The sequence below is a fragment of the Lissotriton helveticus genome, chromosome 11, assembly GCF_964261635.1.
Source record: "Lissotriton helveticus chromosome 11, aLisHel1.1, whole genome shotgun sequence".
In the NCBI taxonomy this organism is placed as follows: Eukaryota; Metazoa; Chordata; class Amphibia; order Caudata; family Salamandridae; genus Lissotriton; species Lissotriton helveticus.
The window spans coordinates 645676253-645699131 of record NC_136072.1 but is presented as its reverse complement, the minus strand read 5'-3'; the positions used below and the strand labels follow the sequence as shown (position 1 = coordinate 645699131).

Here is a 22879-nt window from a genome sequence, read left to right as displayed (position 1 = left end):
TCTGAGTAAACAAGGAGCGAAGGAACTCAGGGGAAACAAAGCGGGAGGGAGAGAAGGCACCGGGGAAAGGCGTGCCGGGAAAGGAGCAGGTAGCGGGAAGGAGCGGGAGGAATTGACCACGGGCAGGAAACGGGCAGGGGCAGGAAATACCGTAACACAAGAACGATACCAAAGAGCATAAACGGGGTCAAGAATGCAGAACAGAATCTCGAAAAGATACAGGAACCTCACGGAGCAGGACGCTGAGTAGAGGGGGCGTGGTCACTAACAAACCAGTAAGCCAAGCACTGATTCGCGGGTGAAACTTCCTTTTCAGTCAGTTAGGGAGCGTCACCAAATACCATTGTAAAAGGATTGTTAGAGCATTAGGGCATGTCTCAAAAGAGGCTCAGGGGCACAGAACCATTGTAACAAGGAACAGTCTACGCAGCCCTGAGGAATCTATGTTGAACACTCATAAATGGGGTCAAATCCGACCACCCCTAACATAAGGTCTGCACCTCTTGTAGAAAGATAGAAAAGTAGTCCTCTGAAAGCCGCTCTGCTTCATGAGGAAGTTGTGGTGGGTTAGAGAGACACTGAATGGCATAATCCTGCCGGACAATCTGGAGAACCCATCTGTCGGCTATAATGGACTGCCAACCTGACAGAAAATATCTGCTTCTCCCTCCCACTGGGTGGTTGTGTGCCACTAAGGGCAGACTAAGCGACTTTTGGCTAATGCCACAGGAGGGATGATTCAGAGCATTGTCGCTAGTAATCTGGGTGACATATGCTTGATTCCATACCCAGTCACAAAAGGACCGGGGATGTCTGTACACCAGTCCACCAGAAAAACATTGTAAGGAGCGAACTTAATGGGAAAACTGACAAGCATGGGTGGAAAGAACCAAGGATTGCACCATAGCTCTGCTTTTCTAATAGCATTCTAAGGAATTCAGCCTTCTTGCCCAAAAGGCAGGACCCATTGAACAGAATATCCATCAGAGTTGAATGCTCAGTTCCAGAAAAGCTAGTGGATCACATCCACATGTCAGCAGAACACCACACTAGTGCCAATAGCTCACCCCAAGCAATTAGTAGTATTAAGCCCAGCCCTATTAACATATTTGGCGGCATCCCGGTCATCCTAAATGGTTTGAGTAAAAGAAGTCCAAAACTCCTTCCCTCCACTGCAAGATCCCGTTTGCCATATCCCTGAGGGCATGCATATATCAGCCTAACAGGCAGACTGCACTGACCAACCTCACTGCCAAGCTGAGCAAAGAACACTCGCTTCCTGAATACCAAAATCCTTTTTGAGTCTCTGTCCGGAGGAGTGGTGGGGAACAAATCCAAATTTACGTTGCTGGTAGAAGTTTGTGCAACCAATCTCTCAGGAGTAGGATACAAAGTAAGAAAATCTGGGTAGCATGGAGTCAGTGTGTGTCATCTGGCCACTTGCCTGTTCACTGGCAAGAGAAAGGCTTAGTCCAAGTGCCCATAATGGAGTTAGTCAGAGCTTCAATAAATGGAAGTAAGGGCTCAGACAAGGCTGGCTCTGGTGGGAAACCTCAGAGAGGACAATCTTCAACAGAAGGCAGTTGTAGGCCTAGGATCTCAGCTACACATCTAATCACTACAACAAATGCATCACTATCCTCCGTTTGGGCTGTAGGGTCGAAATCAGCTTAGTATAAGGGAAAGTATAAATTCCACCTGCCACCTTAAAAATTAATTTATGCACCGTTGTCATTGTAACTTGGGGGTAAACTGTCCCATCATTACTACCATTATGGTCATGTGGCGACAAACTCTGGTCATTCGCAGAGTCAACAAGATGATGGAGCCTCTGAGGAAGGAACCGTGGCAGGCAAAGTGTTTTGTCTGAGTTAACATATACAGGAACCTGGTGTGCTGAAGTTGAGTCACAGCACAAAACTCGGTCAGGGCAGGGAAAGATTCGATTTGGGGTTGGACCCTGGAGTCGCCAGGGGTTTGACCTCTAGCGCTGGTGATGTCAGGACCGGCCTTGACGAAGAAGGAACCGGAACAGGACTTGCAACCGTAGTTGGCACCAAAATCAGTGCGGGCCCGACGCAGGTTTGAGCAGCTTAGGAGGACCTGAGGATGGGCAGTATCTCGTTCATCTGCTCCCTCCCCCCCATTGCATGCAGGAATACATGCATTGCTCTCACACGGGCATCCATGCACATGCCCCATCAACCAAGAACTCAGTCTTCAAACTACCCACTCATTGACTCATTCTTGCATTCATCCATAATGTGTATTAATGAAAAACATTCAGGAAGGATTGGCTGCCACATTGCAATGCTTCCTCAAATCAAATCAAAATATCTGTATTCGGTTTTACATAGTAAACCATAAAAGGACACGTAAAAACAGACAATTATTATCTTACATAAAAAAAATTTGATACTTACGAACAAAATCACATCTCAAAACCCTCTCCTGATGGCTAATAAAAGTTAGTTGGAATGTAGTAACACAGGCTAGATAAAGCCGATATTAGAAGCCTACTCCTTGCCTCCACCCCCTATTAATGGATAGATTACATGATACTACTATTGTACATTCCAGGCATTTCATATCTAATAATTTAATAGTGCAACCATCAAGATGAAGAAAAAAAGATAAAACATCAAGAACAATTCATCCTTTATAAAATTACAACATTGCCTTTCACCATGCTTTCTCATGAAGCTTAGAATAACCTTTACAAGATAGTTGTAGTATGTGCGCGAGCACCCACACGGGCATCTTGTAATAGTTTTAACCATAATTAAATAAATAAAATATGGATTAATACAGCTAACAGATCTGTGCCCCACTGTAACAACTGGGATCTATTGACATTCCCAATGCGTGTTTCTTCTTCTAATGATGAGGTTTGGGGATCTACGCCAAAATGATGTAATATGATCTTTTTTCCCAGCTCACACATTTAATGTTATTACAGCGGCACCCAATATTTACTTCCATTCTCTTGGCCATATTTGCTGTGGTGCTACATCAGAGGGTTGCCCCTTACATGCAGCTTGTCATTCAGGGACTTTTTATTTCCGGTACAGCCATACCTCGCCACCCAGGGCTCTCACTGCCTGCAGCACTCCCGCTCTTGTCCACTTGTCTGGAAGACAGGTGTGAATGGAAAAATCTGGTAGTCAAGTCCCACGTGTAGAATTCTCCGTGGGGTATCAATTTTGGTACATTATTACATAAAATAGTGCGTGATCCTCTAGTATGTTCCTAGCATTTTTTATATACACACAAATTCAAAATAAGCTTTAGTTGGTTCTTTGCATAACAAACAGAAAAGCACAATACAATAGCAAATCCATAAAAATGTGCAAGCAAAAGACGAACCACAAGTGCAAAATATAAATAGATAACGATCCAGACTCTTACAACCCAATATAAAATCAGTTAAGGTTTTCCGCAATATCACTGCACTTTTCAGAAAACATACCACATTAAAAGTGACTTCTTCAGGTAGCAGTTGCAGGTACAAGAGAGCGGGATGTATTTGATGGAAGTTCAGTTTTTTTAACAAGGGTATAATAAATACCTTCCTTGGAACTTCATAAAATTTACAAAATATTAAAAAATGCAGATTGTCCTGCGGAGACAATTTGTCGCACCCAGTAAAGTCGCAAAGTAACAGTTCTGCACCCGTGGATAAGCCAGCATGAAATGTTAAAGACCATACCTGAATCGTGGTCAACAAAAATCGCTCATAAGTGCTTCTAACAGCAACAAGATAATGATCTATAAATGGGGTGGACTTCAGTAAAAGATGAGCACATATACGGGGTTTCAAAAAAGCACCCTCTTCTCTTCTTAGGCACCTAAGACAGGAAAAAAAACGATTTGGCCCACTTCAGATCAGCCCTCACGGTTCCCTCTGTTGAGATGTATAGCTCACAACTTCCAAGCCACTCGGAAAGACCCTTTATGTATTTGAGCCAGGGAATTTCGAAAACCTGTCCAGGGACATACACTTTTTTAGAATCTCCTTATTTAGCTTCACCGTGGGTCTTGACCAGATGTCTAACCACAGACAAAAAGGGTGAAATGCAGTTCAATCTGTCATGTAGGTCATCACTAGTTCTTCATGCACCGAAAAAGTGCACTATGCGGAGCGCTTAGGAGACCTTTTAAAAAAAAATCCACAACCGGGAGAACAGCCTGATCAACATTTCACTACCGTGCATTACTTTAGAAATACTCTTTGCAGGATAGACTTGTAAAAGGGCCTGAATCGGTCTTCTGCCAAGTCTAGAGGCAAAACTAGACACTGCTGAGTTCGCCCTAATAAAATCCTCCTTCCTTTTCGACAATGGGTGGCAACTCATTTGGGAGTTAACGAGCGGCCCTAAATAGGAAAAAAATTCTGCATTTGGGATAGCACTAGACCTCCAACATAAACTAGTCTTATGTGGACCTACCACATCACGTACGATTTTTGAACACACTCTTATTCTTGAAATTACTTTAATATTTAGCTCAATAAAGTATTAAAGTTCTCACTTACAAATGCACATTAAATTTTCTCACTGCTCCCCACCCAGTGTACCACCCCCACCCCCCTCCAAAGCTCACTGTGAAAACTACCCTGGAGAACCCTCCCTTTCCTTCCTTCATGGCCCTATACTGGCCTTTGCCCCCCCCCCCCCCCCGGAGTCCCTAGAGTATATTTCATTTTTCGACTATTTGCTGCTCCTTGCCCACCAAAATGTATTTCTTTATCTAAGGAGAAAGAGAAGTTTTCTACTCTCTATCCGTTAACTTATTTCTCCCTCTGAAATGGACGGTAAAAATATTGCCGCATCTTCCACCCGCCGGAAGATTTGCATCTTATTGTCATGCATCACCCTTAACGAAGCAGGGAACCTTAATTGTGCTTTAGCGCCCTGTTTCCTCAAAGGATCAAGAAGCTTCCCTAGCTCCCATTGTTTAGTTGCAGTAATTGATGATACATCTGATTGTATTTTGAAAGTGGTTCCATCCACAGTTAATAAGTTCATTTTAACAGCCTTTCTCAAGATCTCTTCTTTATTTTATATGCCATGAAATGAATTAGAATCTTCCTTGGTTTTGCTTTGTTTGGGGTTAACCTGAACGGGTCTCTGTGTACCCTCTGAATAGCAGCCATAAGAGCTTGCTCTGTAAAGCCGATTAGCATTCCTTTTTTAATCAATTTGACCTCAAACTCCTTGAGGTTATTTCCTTCAGCCCCCTAGGAATTTTTAACAACCAGAGGTTGTTTCTTCTTAGAGAATTTTCGAGGAATTCGAGCTTTTCTTGAAAACCCACCTCCTTTTCTTTTAACTGGGTTATCTCTTTCGTAATTTCTTCCGTCTGGGTGGTTAACACCATCACCGTGAGTCTAAGGCTGCTGTTCTAGCTGCCAAGGAATCCATTTTTTCTTCCATCTTCTCACACTTTGACTTAATCTCAACTTGATTAGTTTCCAAGATCTCAAATCTGCTTCTGATTTCCGTTGTCAGCAGCTGTATTGAGTCTGAAACTGACTGAAAGGCTACCTGATCCGATGGCCCAGCCTTCAGGTCGGAAATCAATACCTTGCTTTGGCCATTATCCACTATTTGTGCATCCCTTCCTAACCTACCTCCTCTTGGGAAGGCATGGGACTCACGGCTAAGCCCTTGTTCTCAATTTCCGCCATCGGAACTTCCCTAGTAATTTCCTCCAATGGCTGGGGCTCGTTTGCAAGCACTCGGAATCTATTGGGGCTAAGAATAGCCTCAGTATTTTTTTATGCCCAGAGGACACTGTTTGGGGTAGGAATATCCACGGGCTTTAAAGTTAGGGTCGTTGGCATAACCTTGAAAAAGCTTCTTAATGAGGGGTAATTTTGACCTTGTGTTGTGGCTGAGAGGGAACCTTCACCTTCCTTGGTTGTATCCTCTTAGGGCTAACCCACTCCTCCACCTCAGTCTCCGACTGATAAAACCGAGGACGTATAGGTTTTTTCCCCCCTAAAACATTCTGGTTCTGGGCAGGGTCAGGATCATTTTGGAAACTTCGAGAATTAAGTTTTGGGGCTTTTTAAATTGTCCTGAGCCTGCACTCCTTAAGGCATATCTTTTTTGACTCTCCCCCTAGTATTCTCTCTCCCCACACCCCCTGAAATTGAACGCAGACTTTTCTCTTGCTCCAATTTCACTTTTTTTGCACCCCTGCGGAAGCCACTGTTCCCTACGTGCTTCAATGTCAGCTAGACCGCCCTTTGGGACAATCTCCGTAATTTTTAATTCCTTAATACCTCCTCTCCCGATGCCAATCGCACTTGTGCTGCTCCTGCCGCCACAGACGGGGATCTGCGCAACTGCTCTCTGCCCTCTTTCGAGCACCGCACGAGACCAGCACAACTCCTGGGAGCCCCGAACAGATTTCCCCACTGTCACCGACTCCTCTGACTCTGATGCCGCCATGGTAGAAGAATATGAACATTCAGGCAAATCCCCGCTAATCGTGAGTATTCCGTCTGCTTATGTTTCTGTTGTTATGGCATTACAAAGGAAAAACTTTCAAGGAACATTTAAAAAAGAATCCCAACTCCTGGAACCTCCGCGACCTGCTACTCGCTGGCTGCCATGTTCTCCCCCTTGCCATGTTCTTTAAAAAAATATGTCCGGTTTGCCGTAGTATGATTCTTAGATTCGTGTTGGTAAAAGAAATATGACACAATCAATAAGTGACCAAAGAGTTCAGCTGAGGGTCCTGTTATGGAATGTGAATGGGTTAAGAGTGAAGTATAGTAGGGAAAAAGCTTACAATATCTGAAAGATGCTCCAGAATAAGTTTTAATATTACAGGAAACGCATCTAACGGACATGGAAATAAGGAACCTATTTCAAACTCTAAGCTGGGTCCAAGATCTTATTTGTACCACTCAACAGTTAGCCATAAAAGGAGTGGCAACTCTGATCAAAAGGAGCCCATATATTATAGCAGAAGATAGTAGAGTAGATAAAATGGAGAGATGGGCTATAGTTAATACTAAATGCTATTCACATACATTTACAGTGGTGGGATCTTATGGTCCAAATATAGATGATTCCAGCTCTCTCAGAGGGTTACTTACTGAGCTGTTAAACTTTCCGGATGTCATAATCTTGGCTGGAGACTTTAATGTGGTCTTGGATCCAGAGTTGGATCATTCATTCAGATTTTGCATGTCATAAAATCAGAAAGACACTAAAAATTAACTATTATAGTGGATTGGCACCCATCTGGGATGCACCCGGCTTCACGGAATGGACAAAGGATTCTCTGGCGGCGCCTTTGAGAAAAGCGGGAATATTGTGCTGGAAACAACTAGTCAAAGATGGCACTCTACTTTCTTGGGAAAGTATGTTGGATATCACGGACAATGAGCTATCCTGATTTAAATCCTTACAACTGAAAAGCTGGCACCAAGCAACTGGAGCAGCCGTTGGCACCTCAAATGAACTATTGTCTGTGTTAATGAGAAATGTTGTAAGAAAGAAAGAGGTGGCAAATCTATATTGGCTCCTGATTGATCTTGCAGAGGGCGATTTCAAACTACCAACGGAGCTGTGGGGAAAGAACTTGCCTGGGATCCATCTAGAAGAATTATGGCAAGTATCACGTCATATCTTGTTTTCCACAGTTCAGGCTGCAAATTTAAAGAGAAATCACATTTTTTTTTCTCCATAGGGTTTTTTGGACTTCTCCAAGGCTCTCTAAATTCGAGAAGGGTATCATTCCAAAATGCCCTAAATGTTCCCAAGAAGAGGTAGATGATGTGCCTATGTTCCTGCAGTGTCCAATATTATAACATTTCTGGGCAGATGTAAGTAATAGCATCTCTGCAATACTCTGGGTAGAACTTTAAGTAAGCCCAATGTTGGTTTTCTTGGAGTTTTTTTCAAACTATGAATCTTTATCCATGAATAAAAACAAATTTATGTTTTATTTAATTGTACTTGCCCGAGGGAAATCTGTAAATTGGATAAAGAATGTCCCTCAGACTACTAGAGATTGGATTCATTCTATGAAATATTAAATCAAGTTAGAAAGGGCATCAACAAACAAGAAGAAAAACTTTTGGTTACCATGCATGAGTTGGCTAGAAAATGAAGTAAACACAGTACAATGAGTACGCCTCTACACCGAGATACTTCACCACTCCGGTTGTCTCGTGGGTGGCTCTGAAAGAGGGCCGGAACAAACCAACCACGAAAGGAGAGGTTCTGTGTAAAGTGCACCTTTAGAAAACTGAGCTCTCTGGTTGGTGCCAAACAAGAAGGGGGCCCCAGAGAAATATAGAATAACTGTTAATATCTAAGCCGAATGAGGGCTTAAAAAAACAACAAAAAACAAATGCACATTAATGAAATTCAAAATCAGATCATTTAAACATTGATTGGAAATCAGTATATGTTAATCAAAAACAAAATAACGTTAAGTGTTCTTACGAAAACAGAACTGCCGTATCATAGCGCCTCTGTCTGAAATGGGGTTGATAAATGTACTTGTTAATTTGGGCAAATCTGTCAGATCGAGTTGTTCCATTGCCCAAGTATACCGGATCTGACTCTGCCCAGATATCCAATAAAACTAAAAAGATCTGAATATTTAATTGCTCAAATTTCTAAAAAAAAACAAACAGGAGAGAAAATAGTAAAACATAGGTCTACCTAATACATGAGATGATTTTAAAGTTACAGGAAATATAAATTCAGCTCAAGAAAATAAATAAACAATTGGCTAGACTGCTACATTTGTTAAATTGAAACCGGCAATTTAAATTTATATATACAAATGCTAGCCATGCAAACTAGTATTTAAGTGTAACGTTCTGATCATTTACCAGTAATCATCATTACTCATATTCTTCATTTCTGCTCCCATTTCCTACTTAAATAAGTACTGTGTCAGTATTATTGACTGACAGTTGGTCTCCCATTACAAATCCCTTTTTCTCTTTCAACAACTCCTGCAGGATCTATTCACAGAAATCCTTCCTCTCACAACCTCACTTCCTGTTTTTAACAAGACGCCATTAAAAGCTAATGAGGAAGTAAGGAGTCAGAGAGAGTCAAAGTACTGGTACGAGTCAGGAAGAATCAGAGTAATGAAGATTAACAGTAAGTAGTCTGACCATTACCTTCTCTTCACTTTATTCGTCCAATTCTTTACTTAAATGAAGTATGCCTAAGCAAAAAACCTTCATCAGCCAATTAAGTAAGAATAACAAAAAAAATATTATTGGAGAAAAGGCTGATATCATTCAATACTTTCTCTTTATACAGTTACATGTGGGAAATTACTGAATAATACACTGAAAACAATCGGAGTATCTTCTTTTCCCATTACAGTGACACAGAGCTGTTAATGACTGAGGAACCAAACAACAATTCAGACTCTTGTGCTATATTCAGTCTACAACGAGTGATAAATATGGAGGGATTAGCCCAAGTGGCTGCTTTATAACATCTGCCATAAAACCCCAGCCCATTCTGTCCAAAAGGTAGTCTATCCTCTAGTGGAACGGGTCACGATGTAATTAGGAATGTCTCTGCTGTTACGCTGATAGGCCTGAGAGATGACCACCCTGATCCATCTTGCCAGGATGGAAGAAGATAATTTGCCTCACTGGACTAAAGTTAACAAAAAGTCAATCTGATGACCTATATTCGGCAAAACTTCTAAAATACCATATCTAAGGAATGGAAGGATTCAGAGTGAGAATCCTATTCAGGAAGTTAAAATGGTAAGAATATCTCCTGCTCTCTGTGAGACTTAGAGTTCACCTTTGGAAGATACGCGAGGACAAACGATAGAACAATCTTCTTGTAGAAGACTCACAGGTAAGGATGGTGAGATGCTACCAAAAAAACAACCTACATAGGGGCCGATTCCGATCCGGTAAAAAGCGCTCCGAATTGCCGTTCGGAGCGTTTTTCCCCGTACGAATCGTACCCGTATGCGTCCCCGTACGAATCAGCAAGTACGATCCCAACCAAAAGCGTCACTCCGTACGCCTCGTAAAAAACGCCGTACAAATCGAAAGTCCATACGAATTGCAGTCGGCTGACGCTCCACGCTATGTCCGAACGTAAATAGACCGCGTCTTCCGAACCAGGAAGTACGCTCCGTGTTGAACACACTCCATACGGCTCTTTTTCTACGAGAGCTGAAAACTACCGTAAAACCAGACTCCGGCACGAACCGCACCCCGATACGCGACAAGCAGGACATGAACGCCATCGTCCGTGTCATTCCAATCCTGTACGGCCACCACCTCGTACATAGAAACCGACGACGGCGCAGAAGGTGAGTACAACGAAGTCCAACATACCTGTACGTGGTGCCACATGCGCACATCTCCATTGCACGACTGTAATGCCTGGGTACGTTGCGCCACACCCTCCCGCACATCACCAGTGTAATACGGAGACGTGACGACCTACGTCATTGACCTCGGGGTACGGTACGTCACCGCACATCACCAGTATAATACAGAGACGTGCCGCACCTACGTCATCGCCCTCGGGGTACGGTACGCCACCGCACATCAACAGTGCAATACGGAGACGTGCCGCACCTACGTCATCGACCTCGGGGTACGGTACGCCACCGCACATCAACAGTGCAATACGGAGACGTGCCGCACCTACATCATCGACCTCAGGGTACGGTACGCCACCGCACATCAACAGTGTAATACGGAGACGTGCCGCACCTACGTCATCGACCTCGGGGTACGGTACGCCACCGCACATCACCAGTGTAATACGGAGACGTGCCGCACCTACGTCATCGACCTCGGGGTACGGTACGTCACCGCACATCAACAGTGTAATACGGAGACGTGCCGCACCTATGTCATCGACCTCGGGGTACGGTACACCACCGCACATCAACAGTGTAATACGGAGACGTGCCGCACCTACGTCATCGACCTCGGGGTACGGTACGTCACCGCACATCAACAGTGTAATACGGAGACGTGTGGGACATACGTCTGCCATGTCAGTGTAAGTGTAAGAGGTGTGTAGAAAACACACCCACCAGTGCCCAGCATCAGAGTGTGTGTGTGGCTAAGACCCCCACCAGTGCCCACCAGTACCCAGCATCAGAGTGTGTGTGTGGCTAAGACCCCCACCAGTGCCCACCAGTACCCAGCATCAGAGTGTGTGTGTGGCTAAGACCCCCACCAGTGCCCCGCATCAGAGTGTGTGTGTGGCTAAGACCCCCACCATTGCCCACCAGTACCCAGCATCATAGTGTGTGTGTGGCTAAGACCCCCACCAGTGCCCACCAGTACCCAGCATCAGAGTGTGTGTGTGTGGCTAAGACCCCCACCAGTGCCCACTACTACCCAGCATCAGAGTGTGTGTGTGGCTAAGACCCACACCAGTGCCCTGCATCAGAGTGTGTGTGTGGCTAAGACCCCCACCAGTGTCCCGCATCAGAGTGTGTGTGTGGCTAAGACCCCTAACAGTGCCCACCAGTACCCAGCATCAGAGTGTGTGTGTGGCTAAGACCCACACCAGTGCCCAGCATCAGAGTGTGTGTGTGGCTAAGACCCCCACCAGTGCCCACCAGTGCCCAGCATCAGAGTGTGTGTGGCTAAGACCCCCACCAGTGCCCACCAGTACCCAGCATCAGAGTGTGTGTGTGGCTAAGACCCCCACCAGTGCCCACCAGTACCCAGCATCAGAGTGTGTGTGTGGCTAAGACCCCCACCAGTGCCCCGCATCAGAGTGTGTGTGTGGCTAAGACCCCCACCATTGCCCACCAGTACCCAGCATCATAGTGTGTGTGTGGCTAAGACCCCCACCAGTGCCCACCAGTACCCAGCATCAGAGTGTGTGTGTGTGGCTAAGACCCCCACCAGTGCCCACCACTACCCAGCATCAGAGTGTGTGTGTGGCTAAGACCCACACCAGTGCCCTGCATCAGAGTGTGTGTGTGGCTAAGACCCCCACCAGTGTCCCGCATCAGAGTGTGTGTGTGGCTAAGACCCCTAACAGTGCCCACCAGTACCCAGCATCAGAGTGTGTGTGTGGCTAAGACCCACACCAGTGCCCAGCATCAGAGTGTGTGTGTGGCTAAGACCCCCACCAGTGCCCACCAGTGCCCAGCATCAGAGTGTGTGTGGCTAAGACCCCCACCAGTGCCCACCAGTACCCAGCATCAGAGTGTGTGTGTGGCTAAGACCCCCACCAGTGCCCACCAGTACCCAGCATCAGAGTGTGTGTGTGGCTAAGACCCCCACCAGTGCCCAGCATCAGAGTGTGTGTGGCTAAGACCCCCACCAGTGCCCAGCATCATAGTGTGTGTGTGGCTAAGACCCCCACCAGTGCCCACCAGTACCCAGCATCAGAGTGTGTGTGTGGCTACGACCCCCACAAGTGCCCAGCATCAGAGTGTGTATGTGGCTAAGACCCCCACCTGTGCCCACCAGTACCCAGCATCAGAGTGTGTGTGTGTCTAAGACCCCCACCAGTGCCCAGCATCAGAGTGTGTGTGTGGCTAAGACCCCCACCAGAGCCCACCAGTACCCAGCATCAGAGTGTGTGTGTGGCTAAGACCCCCACCAGTGCCCAGCATCAGAGTGTGTGTGTGGCTAAGACCCCCACCAGTGCCCAGCAGTGCCCAGCCGTTAAATCAAAAACATACCATTGTTAACCTCATTACCATCAGGAGATAGGCACATGTTAACATACCCAAATTTGAACATCACACCAGCTCCCAGGCACACAGCAGTCACAGACATTATCAGACAAACTAAAGTTCAGAAACTACAATAAATAGCTTTATTCAGCTGGTTCAAAATTGAAAACGCAAATAAGAGTCCTTGCTCATAAAAGGCCAATTGCCAGTCCAAACAAGTCAGAATAACAGTTTGTGCCTTCATGGATGTGCTCACACCCAAACTTGCCTGCACATGGAGTTCAATCCGCTGTGGTAACTTTGGGGACATCATCTGTGGAATCCTCCGGCACCGCATGGACAGGAGAGGGAAGGACAGGTGGAGTGGGTGCAGGTGTTGTGGATTCATCCACACTGGCCGGTGCATCGCTGAAAGTAGCAAGATAAACTTGGCTGCACACTTCAGCCAGTTCGGAAAAACTACCACCTGAACCCAGGGACACATTGGGGGTGGAGGTAGAGGGCTGTGAGTCTGTTCTCCTGGGTCTGTGGATGCGTGTGTGAGGTGTGTCCCCTCTCCCTGTGGGTGTGCCTACATCCCCTTGAGATTGTGTGCATGGAGATTTGAGCTTCTTCTGCCGTGTGGGGGGTGTGTCTGGTGTTGTGTCTGACCTGTGGAGTCTGCGTGTATGTTGGGTAGGTATGGGAGAGGCAGAGGTGGATGGGTCTGAAGGATGGGGGGGACAAATGCTGCTGGGTGTACAGAGCTGCCGTCAGTGTTGACTCTATGGCAGCCACACTCCGACGTAGATCAGACATGTCAGATGACATGCCCTCCATTAACGACACCAACTGTGTAATGAATCGTGTATGTCCATGGAGGACAGTCAACATTGATGTCTGACCTACTACAAGCTGCCAGAGTAGGTCCACAGACTCAGCACTGAGGGCAGCAGGAGACACAGGGGCAGGGGCTGCGGTGCTGGGAACAAAGGAGACACGGGGGCTAGCACGGACCCTAGGGACACTAACAACTGGGAGGGTGGAGATGGTACTGGAGGAGGGGAGGCCAGCCAAAGATGAAGAAGTGACCACTGCTGCATATTCCCCCTCCTCCTGAGAGTCTGATTCTGAGCCGTCCGCATGGTAGGATGTGTCAGTCAGATGGGGTCCGGCCTGCAGACTCTCCTCACCCTCCGTGCCACTGCCTCCCTCTGACTCCTCAAAGCAGGTGGCACTGTCGCTGGGTCCCTCTGCCTGGTCCGCACCTGTGTCTCCTCCAGATTCTGATGATGATGCTGTTGGCAAGGAGAATACGAAAAACATATCAGTCACCTCAACACATCAGACAAATCAGCTCAAAATCATTTGGGCACATTTATAAACATGGCATGCATCATGAGTCACATGCCACAGAACTCTGCACAATGCTAAGTCTAGTTTTGGCCAATTGTAAGAGCGGCAACGCTCAATGTATAGTAGGATACAAGCAACAGGCAAGGCAAAAACTTGTATGAGAGACACGTTGATGACCCACTGCCTGACAACAGGATAGCTGATGATGCATCACAGTTCATTTGCCCACCCTGCCACACAAAGCCAGACCTGGTCATGTTTGTTTTGCTTTGACCTTGTGCCACATGGGAAAAGTCCTGCCTGAACTGCCATGTGATGCCATCCTGGGACCTGAACCAAGTGTCCCAACACCTCACACTGGCATCACAGCTGTCTACACCCAAAGCCACATTGTGTGGCTGACCATCAATATTATTTACAAACTACATGCAACATATTTAGAGAATATGCACACACGCACTGCCTAGTGTGAGTATGCACAAGCCACAATTAGTGCACTTGTACAGTGTGCACCTGTAGCTAACACATGACAATTAGAAAGTGTACCATGGAGAAAGGCCACTGAGGCTGACTCGTGCAGAAAACACATGTTGAGACTCAAGATCAGTGCCAAAATATGAAGAAGGGCAGACACAGTGCACATGTGGTGCTACATGTAAGGTACCAACAGGTGTCACAGACCCCCCTCCAACATGATGATGTGCAAAGGAAGATGCATACTAAGACGTTGCACCATAGGAGTACATGTGAAAAACAATCATTAGCCAAAGCCCTGGTCAAATGTGGAGTAGGGCAAGGCATGTAAAGAAGCAGCTGATGAAACTGGGACATTCTTATGTCAATGCATTAAGTGCCTGTCTGACCACACGACTCCAACTATGGGAGTGTTACCATGCCTCGGAGCACTGCAGGTAGCATGTGACACACATGACAACAAACAGACATGTACCTACCCCCTTCTAGCTGCTGTCCCTGCTGCAACTGCCTATGGAGGTCAGGGAACACCACTTCCAGGACCCAGAGCATGTGGGGGGTGAGGTGGCGGGTGCCGCCATGCCGGTGTGGAGCTTCCAGCTTCAGCTGTACTCTGGCGATGCGGCGGGTCCAGCACCGGATGTCCTGTCACCTCTTCTTGATGTTTCTGAGCCTCCTGCGAGACCCCCTCACTCCTGACAGCCCTGGTGATGGCCACCCAGATTTCACCCTTCTCATAGGCAGATACCTGTCACGAATGTAAAGTAAAAGAACATCAGTACACCTGGTCCATGTTTCAATGACACACATATGAGCACAAAATACTTGAGGACAACAGGGCATCGGATGCTCCACACATTTGCATCATTGTCCAGGAGTATGTGGCCTGTGAGCAAACACAACTGCATTACATGCCATTTAAAGGCTACAGATGACATGAGGGGTGCAAACCACTCTTTGAGCATGGCACTCACTGAGCAATATATGCTACATGTGGGTGCACTGCAGCACGTGACATGCTGTCACACACCCCACTACAACAAAGAACTCTCTTGAAACAACACTGTACACCCTGGCACTCACTCCCAACAACATAGCATCTATCCACTATACATACACAGTGGCTATAATGTCACACACACAACAGGTGCACACTCCAAGGTATTGCACACATCACTCACCTGATCCTCTGGTCTCCCATACAGCTTGCTGTAGTTAGGCAGGAGGGCATCCAGCAGGGCCTTGTTCTCACCATCAGTGAATGCAGGTGCCCTCTCCATGCTCAGCTAATCAGGGTCCAGAGGATACAGAGACAGCAGCTGTGGTTACCACTCCAATGTTGTGCAGGCAAGTGCCCTCCCACAGCCACATGCTGCCTTATATTTGTGCTGCAGAGGGTCTGTGAGTCCAAGGAGTAGTGTGTGATAGGCCACCATAGTTAGCATCCTATGTTTCATCCAATCACATCACACATAAGGCCATGACACACATATGCATGGTTTGAAAACTGAGCCAGAGCTGAACAACAACTTTTGCAACATTGTATCCTTTTGCCCAACTGAATTTTCTAGAACACCTGTAGGAGGCTCAAAACTCTCTGTATCCATGACAACCTGGTTGCATTCTGATCATTCCACTGTTCACCTAGATGTTCCCTATGTATTTATTTGAATACCCACACAAGTAAGGTGCCATTGCTGTTGCAAATGCAATCCCTTCAATGGTGTAACGAGGCGTACACACGCACGTACCATTGGGGTATGCTGTGCTCGCGTATGGCTAAAATGCAATAGGGAAACGAGGCGTACACACGCACGTACCAATGGGGTACGCTGTGCTCGTGTATGGCTAAAATGCAATAGGGAAACGAGGCCTACACATGCACGTACCATTGGGGTACGCTGTGCTCGCATATGGCTAAAATGCAATAGTGAAACGAGGCGTGCACACGCACATACCATTGGGGTACGCTGTGCTCGCGTATGGCTACATTGCAATTGGAAAACGAGGCGTACACATGCACGTACCATTGGGGTATGCTGTGCTCGCGTATGGCTACATTGCAATTGGGAAACGAGGCGTACACACGCACGTACCATTGGGGTACGCTGTGCTTGCGTATGGCTAAAATGCAATAGGGAAACAAGGCCTACACACGCACGTACCATTGGGGTACAGTGCGTCAGACATGCTCAAGTGAACGCTTGTGTAGGCTGCGTTCCTGACCTCCTTCATGTCACCATTGGGAGAGTGACTCCAGGAAATCACATTGCAGGGATGTAGTCTACACTCATGTTGACGATGTGGATGCATACATCAGCATGGCATCCTTACATCAGCATGCCCCAGGTGTGGCAGACATTGAAGAAGCACAGGGACTGTGACCTTGTGGCTCAGTTGATGTGTGAAGAGCTGTTGAGACATGTCATTAATCATTTTGCACATGTGTATCACATACATTCAACACTTCGCACCTGAGTAACGTCTGCAACATATCGTGATGCACATCAACACTGGAATGGCACACCATTCAGTACAGGGAACTGTCACATGATGACAGCAACATGCCCACTGTCACAGAGATCGAATTGACGCACAGCATGACCCTGTGTGACCACGTCATGTGTGTGCCATGTGCGACATTGTGCATGCTGTTTGCATATGACATAAACAGGTCAGTATTATATTCCTCACCTTAGAATATCCCCAAGTGTCATCCTGGATATGGCAATTTCCGCTTAGCAGTACACTTGTGTGTCGGTAGGCATCTCCTGCGGCTCCGCGTGTGTCGTTGGCATTGTGTGCGCCGTGATGACGTTGTCTGAGTACTCATACGTCGCCTCTGCGTGCTCACGTCAGGTCCTCTTTTTCACACCACCAGCGCTGTTCCAGTATAAGTGTAACCTTACTCATTTTTCTTTTTCAAATCATAGTACGATCACTTCTGACCACTTAACTTGGATTGTCCGACTCAGGACGGTGCCAATAGGGATGGCCGTTTCCAAGCCTGTGAGGATTGCGACCGACTCATGTCGGTGACTGACCCTCACCGTCGGTGTCTCCACTGTTTTGACGACAAGCACGACAACAAGAGCTGCTACGACTGCCGGGACCAGACATATGAAGCTAGGTGTGAGTGGTCCCAAAAGCCGCTCGGACTCCAGCAGTTGGCCCTGCACCGCAATAGCTCATGGTCTGGACGTAGGTCGAGTGCCTGGGCGTGGGTGTTGAGACATCAGAGCCCCGGAATTTGACATCAGTCCTCCAGGGCAAAGTCGTCAGGTAACCACAAGAAGTCAAAGAGACGTCATCGCACTTCAAACTCACCACAATGCACGTGCAATGCTGCATGGGATTCGGGTGACACCGCTCACGCGGCTCCATCAGATTTGCAGCCGTCATAGCCTGCACCACGACCTCTGGTCCCTGGCCAGCATGCGATGCAGGAGGAGTAAGTGCGCTCCCTCATGGCCATGATGTCCCTCACTCCACCGACGGCCTACGCCGCGGCTTAGGGCCCAGCGGACCCGTCTGGGAGCACTAGCGGGTCTGGTGCTTTGCCCCCGACGCCGTCACTCGCTTTGGCTCTGACGCTGGCGGCGCCTTCGTCCCGGCCCCACTGGGACAGACAGGATCCGATTGGTGATCCTGGTCCTCCCTGGTTCACCTCACAACCTCACCGGCAACAGTCCCCCAGATGTCACCATTGGCGCAGTCCTCGGGTGGTGCTGTCCCCGATAACACACACTATACGGCTCCGGCGTGGGAACTGCGCGGCAGAACACCGCTTTTAATGCTGCATGGGGAGTTAAACTTCAACGAGCCGGGCACAGCTTATGACAACCCTGATTATCAGGGAATGGGTGATAAGGAGTATTGGGAGGGTTCTGAAGACCCACTGACACGTGAGTGTCAGTCCCAAGACGACAGGACAGGTGGACTGGGGGATGCGAGTGGTCTGGACACCTCGCCAGACACTGGTAAAGTCTCTACTCCAAACGTGTCTTTGGATGAGCGGGCAACGTATAGTGTTGTGTTTACGTGGGCGGCCGAAGCCTTGCCCCTTCATCTCCCCGTTGTGGCCGTGAGGACCAACCTCCTCACTGAGGTCCTTAAACTGCAGTCAAGCTCCGCTGAGCCTCTGCAACCGTTTCATGAGGAATTGACTGATGCTATATTGGCCACCATGTCCAGGCCCGCTGCAGGTTTGGCTGTAGATAGGCACGTTGCCAGACGCCCACACCCCTCCCCAGACGACCCATGTTTCCTGTCCTCCCACCCCACCCCAGAGAGCATGGGCATCCAGGCCTCCAAATCACAGACCGCATTCCCGTTTGCTCCGCTGGACAGGGTATCCAAGAGGTATGAGCAGTACGGAAAGATGGTATCATAATCCCTGAGTCTGGGACTGAGGTCTTCCAACATCACATGCCTCTTTGTCGGCTACACACACTCTCTGTGGGACACAGTTGTGGAACTGCTGCCAGAGTGCGCGTTGTAGGTACGGGCAATACTTGGCCAAGCCCTTGTAGAATGCAGATCTGCGACACGGTATTTGATCCGGTGTGGGCTGGATAGCACCGACTCACTGGGCAGAGCGATGGCATCCACGGGGGCAATTTGTTGCAAAGCCTGGTATGTATTCCAAGTTAGGAATATGGTACTAACTACTGTTCCTTACAGATATTTTGTTACAAAAGGCAAGTAACTAGTTCATACTGTTCAGTATACATACTGTAGGAGCATATATGTTGGGTCCTTGCCGTGATGACAGGGTTTCTAATGTACGCACACCATGCCACTTGTGCAAATGAACCGCTCATATGTGTGATGGCATCACAGACCATTTGTCACAAATCAAACATTTATGCTGTCTGATGATGTCCATGTAATAGTTTGGGAAATATCACACCGCAATAGGAATATGTCAGATCTGTGCAAATGATGGCACATGTGATGTGGGTGTGTGTATTGCTGTCAGCTGTCTGGATCTGCAGACAACCTCCTAATGCAATTCACGTGACGTGTGTCACTGACATGATACATTGTCATGCTCACTCAGACCTTCCCATCAGATCATTTGTATGCATGTCATATCCATTCCACAGACCACTGGTCTTTTACTTTTCATGGAGGAGTGGCTGGCAGCTGGCACATGTTTCCTCAGTGTGTATCCCACGGCACACTCAAAATTGTCTAGATTTGTTGAAGCAGTGTTGCTTGTGCCATGTACATTGTTATTGTCTTAGTCTGACAGTTGTACACATTTTCTACTAAATTTGTTTTTCAGGGCACCCCCTCTGGAAAGGCCGTTGCCAGACTTGGAAGCCATGAGGGAACGTAATTGCATACGGTGTTACCGCTTCGGCAGACAGTTGATCAAGGACCTGACGGACAGGCTGGAAGATCACCTGCAACCACGACACAGGTATCCAACTGCGCTGACACCCAAGGTAAAGGTGATGGCAGCCCTACATTTATTTGCCACAGGTACGTTCCAATTTACCATAGCTGATGTGGGAGGGATGTCTCAGACAATGTTTAGCCGTGTATTGACCGATGTATTGGCAGCTATGTTGCTGCACATTGATGAATTCATTACATTCCCTACTCCAGAACAGTTGACACATGTCAAGGGGGAATTCTATGCCCTGTGACGCATGCCACATGTAATTGGTGCAATTGATGGTACACATGTTACTCTGGTGCCACCACAGGCTCAGGAGCAAGCGTACCGCAACAGGAAACACTACCACTCGATAAATGCCCTGGTGGTGTGTCTTGCCAACATGATTATCTCACACGTTTCTGCACGTTTTCCAGGATCATGCCACGATGCTTTCATCATGAGGCGTAGCAGGGTACCACAGATGATGCTGCAGCTGCACAACCACCGGGCATGTCTTGTTGGTGGGTAAACTCTGTCAGCTATGTATGTCAGTATGTCAAAACTTCATGGACTGCATCATATTACACACTCATTTCCATGATGTCAATTTGCAGGAGACGCAGGATATCCAAACATGCCGCGGCTAATGACTCCGCTACGCAACCCCAGGACAGCTGCAGACCAGCGGTACAACAATGCTCATGGGAAGACCAGGCGGGTGATCGAGCGAACATTTGGACTCCTGAAGAGCCGGTTCGGGTGCCTGGACAAGACAGGCGGAGCCCTCCAATACACCCCACGCAAGGTGTGTGACATCTTCACCGTGTGCTGCATGCTACACAACGTGGCAGTGGAGAAGGCCGTGCCACTCTACCTTGATCCTGATGAGCTGGAACATCCACCCGTTGAGGATGAAGGCCTTGCCCAGGATGTCAGTGACGAGGAGGATGAAGACGATATCCGGAGTCACCTCATCCGCAACTTCTTTTCATAATGGTGAGTCATAGGTGCTTTTTGCTAAAACATGTACTATAGAGTTGCATGGGTAGCATGATGTGTATGCAACTGACTGTATGCAATGTCACTTGGATGTTTGTTGTGCAGTGTCACACAGGTGAGATGTAATGCAACACACATACGTGCTATGTGTGTACTTGGAATGTACAGGTGTACTACAACATCAGGCTATTCAACAGGACAATGTCAGAATGACATTATACGGAACTTGACCCCTTGTGTGCCTCTCGTCCCCAGGTCGCCCTGCCTGTTGTCCGTTGGGGTCATCGTGGTCAGTCTGCTATTGCTCATTATGATTGCAACGTCAGCCGAATCAACGGAGCATGCATGGACATGTGGAAAAGTCAATTTGGGTAAGGACTCATATGAGGCTGTTTAGCGTTGGTATGGTTTCAAATGTGTGGTACATGTTCATGCGCATGTAGTGAGACCATGCATACATGCAACAACATAATGTTTCTTATTACATGTATGCCCACTCCCATGACAGGATAGTCACCCCATCTGACAGTCATCTGTTGTAGTTTTAGACTCGGGTGAATGCATCAATGTGTGTAGACATTGACACTGCAACATTGCATATACCATGGTTTGACATTGTGTTAGAGGTCACAACCACGGACTCTGTGGGGGATTGCAGCCTCACTGTGTGCATTAGAATGTGTCTGGTTTCTCACCTCCACCTTGTGGGCCAGTCCAGTTACTTTACCACTAAACCATGTTGTGTAGGTGTGGCCCAGTGTATGTTCCACATGTTAAGACAACTGTCCTGTGATTCTGTTCGCAAGGATGCATTGCCCCTTGTTGCAGTACGTCATGTCACTGTCATGTCGTTACCTCAGTGCAGGTTGTGAATACTGCTACGCCAGCCTTCACAGTGAGTAGCAGTTCTGTTTTAATTCACATGATGCCATGTATGTTTAGCATTAGACATGACAATGTTGGGATGATGCATATGTGAATTATTGTGTTGCACCAGTGGAGTGCGGTCATTCACATGATTCTCTTGTCCCGTGCAGCATTTCTGTGCAATGGTAGGGTATCATTATTTGGCTTGGATCAACATCACTTGCTGTTGAGTTATTTTCAACCTGATTGTCATGTTTAGCATAGTGATGCAAAGTTGATAGATTAAAAGACTGGCTACAGAGTGCCTTCATTGCATGTAGGTCATTAGCTTCCTCATTATATGTGATTCTTACAGCTGTTGTGGGTGATGTCAAGTTTGCCTACATGGCCCTTACATAATCAAATACAGATATTACACTTTGCGTAAGTAGCATTGCCATATGTTTTAATTTGTTTGTAGGGTCCACATCATCAGAGACAGTGAATTAGTTTTTGTCCACATAGATCTCATTGCATGGTAGCTGACTTGTGAGCCTTACACAAGACTCAAATAGATGACAGACTGTCCTAGGTTTTATGTGTCCGTGTTACAGCATCGGATCTCATGTGATAGCATGATGAGTGATCTCTAATTGGCTACAGTCGTTACACTTCACAGGTGTGACTGGTACAGTGTATCTCATGAGGTATGTTTAGTGTCAGTGACATGAGAAACTACTCCTAATGGTTATTTGCCTCTGTTGCAGGTCTCCCTCCCTGCAGTTCCCATCCTCTTCTTCCCTCGCCTGATCACCCTTTTGTGTCTGTCATTTGTACTCAGACCAAGGGGATATTTGGAGGTGGAACCCTTTGAGCATCACACCACTCTGATGAAGAAAGGTATGGCCAGTCCCTGACAGGCTTGTAGCGAATAGTTCTGCTGCATTACAGGTGACATCATTCATAGACTTTTTTGACTTCTTGCCAATGCCAATGCCCATGTATGTTTGATAATGCTCCATGGGCTCACAAGGTAAATCATCATGTTGTGCATGACGTGTGATTTCAACTGAATATTGTGCCTCCTTGATGTCAACGCACATGTCCTTCTAATGTGCATGTATACTATATGGCATGAAGTAAGCTTATGCTTGTTATGTG

General features: G+C 47.1%; 1 protein-coding gene across 3 annotated transcripts in view; it reads right to left on the bottom strand.

Moving 5' to 3' along the window:
* The window catches only part of LOC144791046 (disintegrin and metalloproteinase domain-containing protein 9-like), a 1785694-nt gene that overhangs the window by 1236618 nt on the left and 526197 nt on the right, over nucleotides 1-22879 (bottom strand). For all 3 annotated transcript variants that reach the window (XR_013602283.1, XM_078665681.1, XM_078665682.1), the window contains exon 9: nucleotides 8469-8644. Coding sequence is in view for 2 of the 3 variants with exons in the window: in XM_078665681.1 (XP_078521807.1) it covers nucleotides 8469-8644 (176 nt within the window). In the remaining variant the exon portion in view is untranslated. The remainder of the gene's footprint in view (nucleotides 1-8468; nucleotides 8645-22879) is intronic.